Below are 15,695 nucleotides of genomic sequence, written 5' to 3'. Positions count from 1 at the left end.
AGGGTTAGGGTTCTTCATAGTGTTTGATGGTTTTTGAAACCGCATAGGATGGCTGCTTTTTTTTTTTGCTGTGTGAATGTGTTTGAATGGTTTGCATGGAGAACTTGAACATGTCAATTAATGTCTGACAACAGTTTATTAAGGATATGATGGCAAGTAGCTATCGGAGGCTTGATGAATAAATAGAAACCAATGGATGCCATGCACTTAATGTAAGAAATGCCCATCCAAACTTTTCATACAAGATGCAATGATGTAGAAGATGTACAACTGTCACTGATAATAAATCTTTGTCCAGTGTAATGTACAGACTTGATCTATATACATATCATATTAAAGTAGTGTTTTCTTGTCTTTCTGTGGACAGAAACAAGACATGTTAGCAATGCTTTTATTGTATATATCTAAGGAAGACTCAATACAGTTGTCAGTAGCAGCATGGCAGCAGAAATGGTGTCTGCACACCACATGCACAGGTGGAGTGCAGTGTGGCAGTGTGTCCCAATCATTAGGGTGGAGTGATGAATCTGTGCTTTACAAAACAGTGGAGACAGAGGTGTGTCTGTAGATAACATCACCATCATCCAAGAAAAACAAGAAAGGTCTGTTATATCCTCCTCCCTCACCTTCACGCCTCTTTTTGCTGTGCTACATAAATGTCACAGAGGTTTACGGATGACACAGTTCACCTGTGAATATTGTGAGAATGAAGATCTCTGCGATTTTCCCGTTGTTGCTGCTGGTCTGCTCTGTCTCCACTTCAGTGGAAAACACAGAGGTACAAGTGCCTTATTTGCAAGACATCCGTGCTCTACTGGGAGAGATGACCGCCTCGTTGGCTCAGCAGAAGGTGGAGATGAAATTCTTGCAAAGAGTGAATCAAGGTACAGCATTTTGTCAGATAATTATAGAAGTAATAGCATTAGGACTTGCTTTCTGTTGTTATACAAGGGTCTCAAAGTCATGTCGTAGCACTTCATAATTATCCAAAAGGATAAAATTGAAATTCAGTATCTAAGTATTTTCTTCCACTAATATATTTCCATAGATCCTGATGGTGCAGTGAAATCAAACTCACAAAGTTATTTATTCACTTTTTTTCTCCAGAACATGCAACAAAGCTGAGACAACAGAAGACTGAGGTGAAGAGGCAGAAGACTGAGATTGACAAGCTGAACAAACAGTTGCAAGGTATTTGGGGGAATGTGTATTAAATATTGTTGTTTTTTGTGCACTCTTTTTGAGATTAGCTATTTATGTTTTCATCCTTAAGTATGCTTTTAATTATTCCTCTCTCTCTCTCTGTGTCTTAGTGAAACAGGTGGCTTTCTCAGCTTCTCTGTTGGGTGCAGGCTCTGGATACACCGGACACTTTCCCATATACACTACTCTAGTCTTTGCAAATGTCATCACAGACATTGGGAAGGCCTACAACAAACACACAGGTACCTGAACTCATATATGTTGATGTCAGTTTGACTAACAGATGTTGCATCAGGTGATTTTCTATTTAAAATAACACAAACAAATGTCCAACAGGTGTTTTCACTGCCCCAGTGAGAGGAGCCTACCACTTCGAGTGGTACATAGGTACATATGGTGGTTCCCAAGCCTCAGGTGCTGTGTTGGTGAAGAACTCAGAGCACACTTTTATTGCATATGAGCATCAGCCAAGCCATTATGGGAGTTCTTCTAATGGTGTTACACTGCTTCTGGAGGTTGGAGATGATGTGTTTTTACGTCTGTGGCCTAATACAAAGCTGTTTGACAATGAGAATCACCATACCACCTTCAGTGGCCATCTGCTTTTCACCATGTGAGACTGAAGCAGTTCTTCTTTTTTCAGCTGTGATAGTCATGCAAGCTTTTGTTGTCTTGAACAGAACTTCATCTTAAACTCAATCTGATTTTCTTGAATCCCAGTAATCATGTCAAATATACTACATATTTTTAATATTTTTTCTTGCATCCTTCTTTCCTTTTTTCACATTTCAAAGTGATTAAGTTTTCTGATTCTCTTGTGATATGAATAAACAATAAAGATATTATTACAATACTGTCTGTGGACATTTCTTTAACATTTTTAATTTCGACTCTAATTATGAACATATTAAAAGCATTGACAGAATAATTAGTGGACAGAACTCTGATTAACATGATTGAATGAAAGGAGTTTAACTTGTTTTTATTTCTTCAAAACTTAAATACTGCATTCAGTTAGTCATTATAAATATATTAACTTGCTGGGTGGGGGATTGGATTGGATCTGGTAACAGGGTTCGCAATGTTTGGAGGTTAAAGTCACTGTCCATATAGGAACATGCAATTGTATTGTAATACGGACTCTTGATGAAGACCACTAGTTAGAAAATTGAAAAAAATAACAATGGTGACTGCTGAAGAGGTTAGCGAGGGCTTCATGTACGAAAATGCTGAAAGACAAATGCAGAGCTGGGCTTCATGCTGTTTGACTAGTATGCAATATGAGCTGGCTGTTTTGTTGTGTGTTGTTGCATTTGTTTAATGTGTGGTTGTTAGCAAAGTTGTGGACTTGATACTTCATGAACTTTACTTTTTGAAGTCATATAATCATAGTTACACATGCAGAGCTGTCCATATTTACCATGGTGATATTACACTCTGAAACTGGCGCGTCTAAATCACAAAAATACCAATTCCTACACAATGTTTAAAACCCACCTTCAGTGACCGTAGGGATAGGGTTTGAGATCTGGAATTTTATACGGGTGTGGTTGCATTAGGGGTTAGGTTAGAGGACTACAACTACCAACTAGTTTCTGGAAGGCTCTGGCTCAGGTCTCATTGTTTGCAGACTACCATATGGAGAAGATTTAATGAGACTCAAAAAGGAAGGAACCAAGTAAATTAGATAATAAAATCAGTCAGACTAAACAATAATGTCTTCCAATATTTTTTTTTCTTCAAAAGAATCATAAACAAACCAAGGAAACATAATGTAAGGCAGATTAAAAGGTTTGAGGAAATGAGAATATAAACCATTAGTAATTCATTTGGCTCCATCTAGCGATCAATGGAAGAAATGTTTTTTCCACCCCGGTTAGTAAAATTCATTTCAAACATTCCCCAATTAGGTGGCTCAACAGCATTTTAAAATGAGGAAATCATTTTGAAATAGTAACATATAGTCATATACCCGAGATATCTTTTTTTCTCTCTCTTACAGGTCAATAAATAACGACTGAGGAAGTTCAAGAAGGCCCCAGAAGGATCTCCATCCCACTCAGAATATCGGGCAGATAAAGGTGACCCATGGAGTAGATAAAACATAAAACAGTGAACGTACAAGTAGAAACCAGGAGAGCAGGTAAATAATAAAATCCAAACAACATATTTTATGCACCCAGGTAAATAGATTAGAAATATTACCCGATGTTGTAGGCTAATACTACGTCAGTATTCCATAATCACCAAAACATTTTGTCGACATACTGTATGTCTCACACCACATCCTGTTGGTTGTTTCCAATTCTTACTATTTTCCACGACAGAGGGAGATCAACAGGACAAAGGCAGGATCCACATCCCACATGAAACAACAGGTAGCAGAGCAGAGCCATAGAACAGGTAAGTGATACAGTGTCAGTTCATAAACAAGCCGACAGAGGAATTCAATTCAACTGGTAGGATATATTAGTAAACAATAGAAACTGTCAGTGACGTCTACATCAACTAGATTTAAGCTTTGGTAATCTAAATTCATTATCATGCATTAAGAGTTCAAATATTTTATAATTGAGGTGAAAATGTATTTCCACTACTTGATAATGTTATGTTTAACTGTTGATTTGATCGATGTTGTTAAATATTGCAATTAATAATGTTTGACAAAGTATTATTTGATAGATGATATTTTAATTTAACGTGATTTAAAGAACGAATTTGATTTGTTGATGGTAATGATAACGAGAGTCAGAAATGCTAGATTCAGATACAGACAGAGAAGTTGTTGATGGACTTACTACAGTGATTCAGGATAATCAGATTAATCTTAAAATCAGTTAAAGGAACAATATGTAAAATGTACTATATTAAGTCATAAAATGCTATGTCATCAGAGATTAAGGAAAGAGACTCAACTGAAATACGAACTTCTCAGTGTTTAACGTCTTATCCTGCACACTACTCTTGTCGATATTCTAGATTGCCAGATATAAAACATACTAAAGCCATGGAACTAAGCAAACAAATTGGATCAGAGAGCCCATAAAGTTAACGCTAGATTTAACTAAACCTAAAAAGCTCCATGAGCAGACACGTGGTAAAACACAGGTAAACAGTGTTTTTTTTTTGAAAGATAAAGACAACTTAAAGCACAGAAAAACTGATAACACCTTTTCAATATTTCATCATACTTCATTTTAAAAACACAGAAAATAAATCACGAATGAAGGCACTTGTGAAGGTTCTGTGTCCTCAATCTGGCAACCCAAATGAGCTTGAAGTCTGACGAGGGGTGGGGAAGACCACTCTCCAGTACTTTGAATTTGGACTGCAGTACCATTTTTTCAACCACTAAATGTCACTGTTTCATGTGAAGTTATTGTTCCTTTAAGATCAAAAATTGTTCACCACAGGTGAAGAAAAATTGTCTGTTTTCCATGGTGAAAAGCAGATGGCCACTGAAGGTTGTATGGGGATTGTGATTGTCATACACCCTTGCATTAACCCCCAGTTAATATCAATGACATCTCGTAGTTAAAATCTTTTACTAACCACAAGTTCTTCACCAACACAGCACACATAGGATGGGCACCATATGTATCCGTGTAAGTGGTAGGCTCTTCTCCCGTTCACAACAGAAAAGATGCTTTGCTTGTTTTTGCTTAAAAGCTGAGACAAATGTAACCTTTTCCAGCTTGAAGGTGGTCTTATAGAGAGTATCTGATATCATTTGGGCCGTGTTGGCTGCATGGTGAGACTAAACTAAACAGGTAAAGGTTCAAAGGCTTGCAAGTTTAGGCCCTACTTTGGGCTAATTTTACAATACTTAAACTGGGGTCACACCATTTCAATTATGACTAGAAAGATGTAACCTTTTCTAATTAAGAGACGGCCTATTAGAGAATGCTTGACATGTTTTTGGTGATCTTGGCTACATGGTGAGACTCCACAAAACAGGTACAAAATTCAAAATGTCGCCAGGTTTAGGTCTTATTTCAGATGTTTATATAGCACCTAAAACTGATGTTGCACTATTTTTATTATGACAAGAAAGTTGTAACCATTTCCAACTCAAAGGTAATCTTGTAGAGAATATCTGAACTTGATTTTGGTAGTGCTGGCTAAATGTGTCTGAACACAGTGGTTCGGTCCAATCAGCGTTCCTATGAGGAACTAATAGCAGCTACAGCATAAGCCGCCAGCATGGTTTATGGTTAGTTTACTCAAAAAGAGATCTGCCGAAGGAGTTAGCATAGATGCTGCTAGAATCAGTTATATAAGAGTGGGAAGGTGTTTGTTTATTGATAGAAGAATAATAAGCAACACTGAAGTCCTTTCTCAACAACAACATCATATGGGTTGTGATTAAGTTCACCCATGATAGACAGATGGTTTGTCCAATCACCTGCCAAGTATTTTTGGCCAACCTCCAATTTCCAATGACAACCTCTGAGATGGTTCTGTGTAAGAATTCTACAAGGAAGGACATTCACAGGAAACTTGAATCTTAGCTGGGAAATATTTTAGTATTCATTCTAGTAGATATATTTCCAGAGGACAAAGGACAATTGTTGATTATTCCTGAAAGTGTCTCCTTAAAGGAAGTAGACGTGGTAAATATATCTCTATGGGAACTCATGGAGGGCCAGATCAATGAAAGTTTTGTCATGTACAGTCACGTTGGGTATATCACTATCACTACTGGAAAAATGTCTTTACATTGTGATTTCTTCATCATTGCCTTTATATTCGAAGTAGCCAAAATAAAGAACGAAAATATAAAGTTTGTACAGAAATACAGTTTATCTTTACAGGTTATATTATGAGAAGATATAAGAAGTATTTTGACATATGACGAACTTCATCTTCATTCATTCATTTCTTAAAGGTAGTTTGGCATAAAATTTTAATACTTAAGGCTGGCCTAACAGCAAACAGCATCACAGACATATAAAAATCCTGAAAGTGTTGCTCAAGTTGCAGTGCACTCCCTTCACCTCGATCTTTTGGTGTAAGGTGGTCACATAACTCAAAGTGTTTTAAGTCAGTGTTTTACGTCTTGATGGTCTGATTAAATCAAACATGTTTATTATTATCAAAGGTTTTTAGTGTCGGCTCATGCAACAAGCAATGTATCTGTGATGTGTTTGGTGTAAGGCTGGCATTAAGCTCCCTGACACTGTCCAGGGAAAATATTACACCACACCAAAGAAATATGACATTTTAAAAATCCTTTACGTGTACACAAGATGAAGTTGTAAACATAGTGGGGACTCCAGGGAGGTGCAAGGACATGGTCTTGGTTCTCTTTGACTGTAGAAAAGGAGGAGAAATTGGTGTTGTGGAGTGAGTGTGAGTGCCTCTTCGACGTGTGACTTTTGTCTGTGACTTTTGACACACTGACTTTAGAAAAGGTGCCAGACTTTCGTTTCCTAAAAGTCTTCTAGTGTATGGTGCTCACAAGTTCAATTCAAGTTTGGTAATATGTTTATTTTAAAATGTTTGTGTTAAGAATATTAAATAATATGAGTAACAATGTTTGGTTTGATGATTGTATTCATGGTTGATCCTTGTGTGTTTTTAAACTCGTAGAAATATGTTCATTTTTGTGGTGCAAAGTTTGTTACAATCTAAAATAAATGACGACTACCAATGCAATAATCATTTAAAGCACCTGTAAAGTGGAGTGATACATGTCGTTAAACGTCCCAGTGATGATGTGCTCTATATCAGCTGTCCTGGATGACTCTTGTCTTTAACTTGATGGTGTCGGCTTCCAGTTCCCATGATTACTGGTGCTGGCTCGCTCCTCTTCCTCCTCACTGTGTTGTTTCTTCCATGCTAACACCTTCTCCAGATAGGCCTATATGTTGGTGTAAGGCATCTATCAGATCAGTAAAAACATCAGACAGGACTGGACTGGACATTGGACTCACATTTTCATACAAATATTTCTCACTGTGTTGAAAAGAGACAAAATAATTACATATTTGTTCACATACAGAGTTTTCCTCATTTGGTGTAATAACAATGCTTTTTATTATATGTGTTATGTGGCAAAAATGTATTTATTATTACTACAATTATATAAAATATTTACAAAAATAATCATATATTACAGACATTTGTAATATGTTACAATTGAATGCAACTTACTATTGAAAATTAACAATATTTAAGAAAATGAAGGTACACAATTATTTACAATAAAACAAATGAAGTAAAAATTAAATAAATAAACAAATATTTAAAATGATGTTTTAGATGCAGGTTAAGTCACAAATTCCAGTTAGGGACCATTAGGTACTTAAGGTGGAATTTTGTTAATCACTGAGAAACTGCAGATCTGGTTTCTGGGAAGTTTGTCGAGTGGACACAATACTTGCATCCTCCTCCGTCATTATGGTGACGCTCATCACGGTTAGTTGATTTTGTGACAAACAAGGTGCAACAAAAGCTCTGTCATCATGACACCCATGAAGCACTTTGTGAGCGTTGAAGTGGTTAATTAAGGCTCTGAGTGTCTGTGTCGTCAGGCCTCTCCTAACTGACAGTGGTGGAAAAAAGTACTCGACGAGTGACACAGTTCATCTACATCATCAATCAAGTATTCACTGTACCTTTATCCATATCCAGCAGTTACAGAACAATACAATCATTGACGTGAAGTCACATTTGTGTCACTTGATGAATCTAAGTCCAGTATTGAGTCTTTTAGCTCTGTTTTTGGTCCCCACCACCTCCTGAAGGAAAGATCTGTCTCATTAGCTTCTATGTTCACCAGATATTGTCTAACTGTGTCTCTAAGTGGTGTAAAGTGACTTTTTCCAGCTTTTTTCTCTGAAAATGACACAAGGAGAGCACTGAGAGTGAACCAAAACAGATAAACAGCAAGCTGAAAGTCACTGAAACGCCAAGAGGACCTGCAGATTCCGCTGATAAATCACCAAAATGTTGTTTTCATGTTGTCATTTCATTCATTTTTACCATAAAATATTGATTTAAACCTCTTTAAAGCCACCTGAGTTCAACACCTGTTGGGCTGCTGAGCTCAGCAGAAGCAGCAGGAGGCTGATTGGTGATCAATATTTGTCTGATAGAGGTGATCAGATCATGTCGGCTCATTAGCTCTGTTTGTTTTACTAAGTGCTGAAATTGGTCAGTCAGAAGTAAACAGAGTCACTTAACACGCACACACATACACATACATTAGTGGGCGTGTCGAGGTGGAGGTGATGGAGTATAAATGGAGAGGCGGCCTTCTGTTCTGCCTCACACCAACCAGCTCTCAGCTGCTTTTCCTTCTCTTTATCACAGAATTACCTTGTCCATCTTCTCCTCCTCTTCATCCACTGACTATACAGGTGAGTTGTTCTCCATCTCCTCGTCCTCTTCTCACTCTTCCTCCTCTGTCTACTCCGTATTATCTTCTGAATCTAGAGGTGAGCTGCCCTTTTCTTTGTAAACCTCCATTTATTCTACAGGTGAGTTCTTCTGCACCTCTTCCCACTCCAGAGACTCCCTCCTTTACTCTTCCTCTTCTACCTCCTGCATGTCTTTCTCCACTCCACCTGTATCTACACCTCAGTTTCCTCCTCTTCCTCCATCTCTTCTTCATCTCACAATCACTTTATCCATCTCCTCCTCCTTATCTACTGCACCTCCATCTTCTCCTCTTCTTCTCACCCTTCCTCGTCTATCTAGACCTTATTATCCTCTGAATCTAGAGATAACCTCCTCTTGTATAGGTCTTCTTCCTCCTCTACTCCTCCTCTTCCTCTACCTACTCAACACACTTCCTCCATTACTCTTCCTCCTCGACCTCCTCCCTCTCCTACCCATCTATTGTACTCATCCGCTTCCTGCCTTTCATCCTCTTCTGCAGGTGCGTTACTCTGCTCCTCTTCCTCTTTCCACAACTCCACTTCCTCCTCCAACTCAGGTGACCTGCTCTTCTCCTCTACTTCCCTTCTTTCTATACCTTCTCCTCCATCACCTGCTCTTTCTCCACCTGTCTTCTCCTCCTTCAGCTCCACGGGTAAGCTGCTCTCTTCCTCCTCTTCTACAGGTGAGCCACCTCCACCTCCTCTTCCAGTATCTTCACTTTGTCTACCTCTCCTCTCCTTTTCATCCTTTCTCTTTTTATTTCGTTCTTTTCATATGACCATCACACTCTTTTCACCCTTGCACTTTTTCAATTTCTTTTCAGCATCAACCTAAAAACTCTGTTTGTGTTCAGCTCTCCTCCAGCATGGCAGCTCTGTGGCTCCAGTCTTTCTCTCTGCTGGTCTTACTGATCGTATCGTGGCCAGGCTCCCAGGCCGCCATTGCCCCACAACATCTGTGCGGCTCTCACCTGGTTGACGCTCTCTACATGGTCTGTGGACCCAGAGGCTTCTTCTACAACCCAAAGAGAGATGTCGACCCTCTGCTGGGTGAGACCCCCAACTAAAAACCTTTACAGCATACAGACGCGGTATTTTTATTCAAATGTCAGAGGATGATGACTTTCCCTCTGACCATCTTCCTGTTTGCTCCTTCAGGTTTCCTTCCTCCAAAGGCAGGCGGTGCAGTAGCGGCGGGTGGTGAAAACGAGGTGGCCGAGTTCGCCTTCAAGGACCAGATGGAGATGATGGTGAAGCGAGGCATCGTGGAGCAGTGCTGCCACAGGCCCTGCAACATCTTCGAGCTGGAGAACTACTGCAATTGAGCGGTGCTCAGCTTAGTATAGCTTAGCTTCTTGGCTAACTCAGCCTGACCCAACACCCACCCACCCTCACCTTTGCATCAGGAGAGCTGTCCTCTCTTTGAAAAACCATCTGCTGTCAAATGAAGTGCTGAGAAATGGATAAAATTATTTTTCCTAGAAAATAAAGTTTTGTGAATTGAGAGAATATTAAGACGTGTGATTATTATTATTTTTATTACTCTTTCATTTTCAAGTTTAATTTATTAACTATATCAGTGTTTCTCAAATGTGTGCATCAGAAAACATTAAGAAACTCACAGTACAACCATCATAACAGGCCTTAAAACGCAGCATTTTAACAGACACCACTTCACACAGGAGGCAGGTTTATTGCCAAAAGGATTATTTATTGTTGACTGTTGTCTGGTTCATGAACTAGAGCTAATTACATGGAAAAGGGGTCCAGTTTGGAGCCTCTTACTAGTAGCTAATCATGAATATATGCACATTACACGGATGAACGTGTGTATGTATCAGGCTGATATTAAAACTAAATATTACAAGAAATGTAAAACATGTTTTAAATTACGTTCCAGCGACCTCGTCGTTTATTTCCATTCAAATTTTTTTAGTATTTCTCTACTATAATGTGTTTAAAATTCATTTGTTTTGTGCTAAGAAATATTTCAGAGATTCCTCTGTGTGTACATGTAGAGGGAGGTTACTTACCACTCGTAGTACACTTACCATAGTTTGAGAACCATTGGTTGAGAGCACCAATCCCAATAAATATGCATTGGTGTAGTTTTTAAGTATATATAGTTATACAGGAATTATGTCAGGAATTATTTTAATCCCAATTAGAAAAAATGTTATTTAAGTTTTTATGAACTTTCCTGATACTGGGCAGACATTTATTTTTATTTTGACCATTTATTTTGCGAAATAATCCCACAGAACCAGACCTCTCTGCTCTCACTCTGCCTTAAAGTCAGATGAAGCTAAAGGAAGCTGGCTTCAGTACATTTATTGTATTGATTGTATTGTATTAAACCTCTTGCTGTCCTTATTTTCAGCACAGACTGAAGTCAGACTCAGAAGTAGAACTTGGTACATGAAATGAACCATGTTGTGCTCGTTTCCCTTGTGAAGGTTCATTGTCTTCAATCTGGCAACCTGTGTGACCTTCAGTTGTAGGGAGGAGAGGGTTGGGGGAGACGACTCTCCATTATTTTTATTTTGGATTGCAGTAACAATTTCTAATCACTAGATGTCAATGTTACAACCAAAGTTACATATTGTTCCTTTAAAATGATGTTTCAGGAGCAGGTTAAGTCACAAATTCCAGTGAGAGATTATTAGGTAATTAAGGTGGAGTTTTCTTAATCACTGAGAAACAGCAGATCTGGTTTCTGGGAGGTTTGTTGAGTGGACACAATACTTGCATCCTCATTTATCATTATGGTGACGCACATCACGGTTAGTTGAGTTTCTGACAGACAAAGTGCAACAAAAGCTCTGTCATCATGACACCCATGAAGCACTTTGTGAGCATTGAAGTGGTCAATTAAGGCTCTGAGTGTCTGTGTCGTCAGGTGTAGTCATACTATAAAGTAGAAATACTTGAAAGTACAGCTCCTGCATTTAAAACTTGCTTTTCAAAAAGACATGAAAATTATGATTTCAGTTCTGCACTGGATGTGACGAGTGACACAATTCATCTACATCATCAAGTATTCACTGTACCTTTATCCATATCCAGCAGTTACAGAACAACACAGACATGTGTGTCACCTGATGAATCAGGTGAAAGTCCAGTATTGACTCTTTTAGCTCTGTTTTTGGTCTCCACCACCTCCTGAAGGAAAGATCTCTCATTAGCTTCTATGTTCACCAGATACTGTCTAACTGTGTCTGTAGGTGGTGTAAAGTGACTTTTTCCAGCGTTTTCTCTGAAAATGACACAAGAAGAGCACTGAGAGTGAACCAAAACAGATAAACAGCAAGCTGAAAGTCACTGAAACGCCAAGAGGACCTGCAGATTCAGCTGATAAATCACCAAAATATTGTTTTCATGTTGTCATTTCATTCATTTTTTTAACATAAAATATTAATTTAAACCTCTTTAAAGTCACCTGAGTTCAACACCTGTTGGGCTGCTGAGCTCAGCAGGAGGCTGATTGGTGATCAATATTTGTCTGATAGAGGTGATCAGATCATGTCGGCTCATTAGCTCTGTTTGTTTTACTAAGTGCTGAAATCGGTCAGTCAGAAGTAAACAGAGTCACTTAACACACACACAACAATGGGCATGTCCACTTGGAGGTAATGGCGTATAAATGGATCTATTCTGCCTTACGGAAGCCCTAAAGGGTCATACATACATACATACATTTTATTCCACCTGTTTTCCCATGATAACAAGATAATTAATTTGAGATCTCGAGAAAACAAAACGATAGTCTAGTGTATTAAATCATTGCAGGAAACATCATTTAGTGTAGCAATGTCAGAAGAGCAGGGGAATATCGATCACCGCATCACACATCTCTGCAATCAAGGCCTGACACAGGATGAGCAGCTTTATCCCTTGCTATAGATAATGTACACATTAGTGTGCGTCATCTGAGAAGACGGCTAGCAAGGCTTCAGCTTTATCGGAGACGCAATCTAACTGAGCCTGATGTCGTCGTAAACACCCTGAAAATCAAAACTTACTATCTGTATTTCAAACTCAGTAATTATTTGAAATGTTTTGAGACAAAACAAGAACAAATACAGAATACACTAAAGGTGTCTCCTGCTCCTCTGACATTGCTACACTAGATGATGTTTCCTGCAATGGTTTAATCCTCTAGACTAGACTGTCGTTTTGTTTTTCTCGAGATCTCGAATTAATTATCTTGTTATCACGGGAAAATAAATATATATAAATATATATGTATGTATGGCCCTTTAGGGCTTCCGTACTATTCTGCCTCACCCCAACAAGCATCAACCTCCTCCTCTCCATCACAAAATCACCCCGTCCATCTCCTCCATTAACTCTACAGGTAAGTTCTTCCTTTGCTGCACCTCCATCTCCTCCTCTTCTCCTCCGTCTGCTCCTTATTTTTTCTGGAAGTTAAACCCGACACACGCTGAGGAGCAACACAACCTCGGCCTACTCCGGAGGCCCGCCTCGACACCGACCCCCACTACTGCAGCACACCCGCAGAGGAAGCGCCGCAGTCGGTGCGAGAGGAGGCAGAAGACCGGACTGCGCCATCCAGCTCCACCAGATAACATGCTACCGAGCAGGAGGTAAGTGTTTACATCAGGGATGCTTGGTGTCAGGACGCTGTGGTGGTTTGCAGACACTGTTCACCCCTTGTGGAGTTTATCATCATCATCAAGTGTCAGCCTTTCTATCTACCAAGGGAGTCTTCTGCCATCCTGCTGGTTGCAGTCTACATCCCTCCCAGCTGTAACAACAATGATAGAGACAAGGCACTGAGTGAACTGCACAGCTCCATCAGTGACCAGCAGACTGCCCATCCAGAGGGACTTCTCATTGTGGCTGGAGATTTCACCCATGCATATCTCAAAACAGGGTTTCCTCATGTGTACCAATAGACTGGACCAGGTATACACAACTCTGAGAGGAGCATACAAGGCCTCACCCTCTCCCCCATCTCAGCGCTTCAGACCACATCACTGTGATGCTAATGCCAGCACACAGACCAAAGGTCAAAGTCACCAGACCGGTCCAGAAGCAGGTACGGGTGTGGCCAGAGGGTGCCACCTCAGCACTCCACAGACTGGGACATGTTTAAGCAAGCAGCCACCTACAACCGCCAGATCAACATACAGGAATATTCAGACACTCTCACTGCCTACATCAGCAAATACATTGATTATGTCATAGACACCAAGACCATCACGGTACGGGCCAACCAGAAACCATGGCTGACGGGGGGGTTACTGACAGCCCGGAACGCTGCTTTCAGAGCAGGTGATGAGGCTGGTTTGAGATCAGCAAGAGCCAACCTGTCCCGTGGCATCAGACTTGCAAAGAGGCAGTACAGCAGCAGGATAACCCACCACTTCACCGACAGCAGAGACACAAGGAGCCTGTGGCAGGCGTTACAGACCATCACGGACTATAAACCTCGCAGGTCTATAGTCCGTGATTGTCTGTCTTCCTCCTCTCTTTCTCTTTCCTGTTCACCTCCTGTCCTTCATCCTCAAGTTCAGTGAGTTCACTCTTCCTCCTCTTTCCACTTATCCACTTCAATTCAATTTCGTTTACAGAGCGCCATCTTCTAACATCCATATTCCTAACATCCATCTTCTCCTACTTCAGCATTAACCTAAAAACTCTGTTTGTGTTCAGCTCTCCTCCAGCATGGCAGCTCTGTGGCTCCAGTCTTTCTCTCTGCTGGTCTTACTGATCATATCGTGGCCGGGTTCCCAGGCCGCCATTGCCCCACAACAAATATGTGGCTCTGACCTGGTTGACGCCCTCATGCTGGTCTGTGGACCCAGAGGCTTCTCCTTCACCACTAAGAAAAACGTCGACCCTGTGCTGGGTGAGACCCCCAACTAAAAACCTTTACAGCATACAGATGCGGTATTTTTATTCAAATGTCGGAGGATGTTGACTTCCCCTCTGACCATTTTGCCATTTGCTCTTTCAGGTTCCCTTCCTCCAAAGGCAGGCGGCGCTGAAGTGGCAAGCGGAAGATCGGCGAAGCAGAACATCGTAGAGCAGTGCTGCCACAGGGCCTGCAACCTCTTCGACGTGGAGAGCTACTGCAATTGAGCGGTGCTCAGGCCTGGCTTCTGTTAACCTTGCCTAGCTTAGACCAGACACTCATTGGAAACTAACAGCAAAGTAAATATTGGTATTCAGTGCTCTCTGGATAACTCATTTAACTCACTGATTTGTAAATCTTTATGTTACTGTGAGATCACTTAGAGTACAAGAATTTTTAACATGATGGTGATTCACACACACAGCTGTGTTTTTCACTCATTTGCCACGAGGGGGCAACAACCCTCCTCTGAAGAATGAAGCAAAAAGTGGAAGAACAAAACAGACATGAGATTTGTACTTCATTCATAGTGTTTTGTGTGTGTGTGTGTGTGTGTGTGAGAGAGAGATTCTGTATTCTTCTCTTACATACATCTCTAATGTTAGTGGCTGGACTCGAAGCGCGCATAACAGATATTAATATTAAAACACATAAACCTTTACATCATACGCAATATAACCAACTGAAATGTAACTACCGTGTGCACCTCTTGGACCACATGCAGAATAAACGTTACAATAGGTCTGCAGGTCTTCTCTCTGCATCTCTGCTCTCTCTTCTACCTACAATTACCGTCTGTATTAAACAATATAAGCATACAACAGAGACTCTGAATGTTTGTTTATAATATCACCTTTTTAACAAATGTATTTATTACATTTTAAACCTATTCAATGTCTTTATGGACTAAATTAAGTATGGATTGTATAATATAAAATAATATCGACAACTTGTCTCTAGGACAGTTAGTTTGTTTTGCTTTAACAAGAGAAAAGACGATGATGATCATCGATGAAATGAGTAAATGTAGGAAAACACTTATAATAAAGAGCAGCTTATCTAAACTTTAGAGTGATGGAGGAAGTATTTAGATTTACAGTAAAACTTATACCACCGTGTATATTTGAATACTTAAAATACTGAATACTTTATAGTATGTAGCACAGAAATATAGGCTACTTCAAACATTAAAAGTAAGTTCTCAGAGCAGAAAAAAGGTGCTGGTG

General features: G+C 39.8%; 2 protein-coding genes across 4 annotated transcripts; both read left to right on the top strand.

Annotated features, from left to right (window-relative positions):
• Window positions 1-8,498: 8,498 nt before the first annotated feature.
• On the top strand, window positions 8,499-10,097 carry ins (preproinsulin). The gene is made up of 3 exons (XM_027273224.1): window positions 8,499-8,567; window positions 9,443-9,638; window positions 9,747-10,097. Exons 2-3 carry the CDS (start codon window positions 9,455-9,457, stop codon window positions 9,911-9,913), a joined length of 351 nt encoding a protein of 116 aa, XP_027129025.1. The 5' UTR covers window positions 8,499-8,567; window positions 9,443-9,454; the 3' UTR covers window positions 9,914-10,097.
• Window positions 10,098-12,827: 2,730 nt separating this feature from the next.
• On the top strand, window positions 12,828-15,285 carry LOC104931882 (insulin). Of its 3 annotated transcripts, XM_027273222.1 has the most exons (4): window positions 12,864-13,195; window positions 13,312-14,127; window positions 14,268-14,463; window positions 14,572-15,285. In XM_027273222.1, exons 3-4 carry the CDS (start codon window positions 14,280-14,282, stop codon window positions 14,694-14,696), a joined length of 309 nt encoding a protein of 102 aa, XP_027129023.1. In that variant the 5' UTR covers window positions 12,864-13,195; window positions 13,312-14,127; window positions 14,268-14,279; the 3' UTR covers window positions 14,697-15,285. The 3 variants fall into 3 exon arrangements, with proteins under 3 accessions (XP_027129022.1, XP_027129023.1, XP_027129024.1); XM_027273221.1 differs by lacking the exon at window positions 13,312-14,127 and having other exon boundaries at window positions 12,828-12,945; XM_027273223.1 differs by lacking the exon at window positions 13,312-14,127.
• Window positions 15,286-15,695: the final 410 nt, after the last annotated feature.

This window comes from Larimichthys crocea, chromosome XXII, assembly GCF_000972845.2.
Source record: "Larimichthys crocea isolate SSNF chromosome XXII, L_crocea_2.0, whole genome shotgun sequence".
Taxonomy (NCBI): domain Eukaryota; kingdom Metazoa; phylum Chordata; class Actinopteri; family Sciaenidae; genus Larimichthys; species Larimichthys crocea.
Note: the sequence above shows the minus strand (reverse complement) of the source record. Positions and strands in the feature narration are given on the sequence as shown.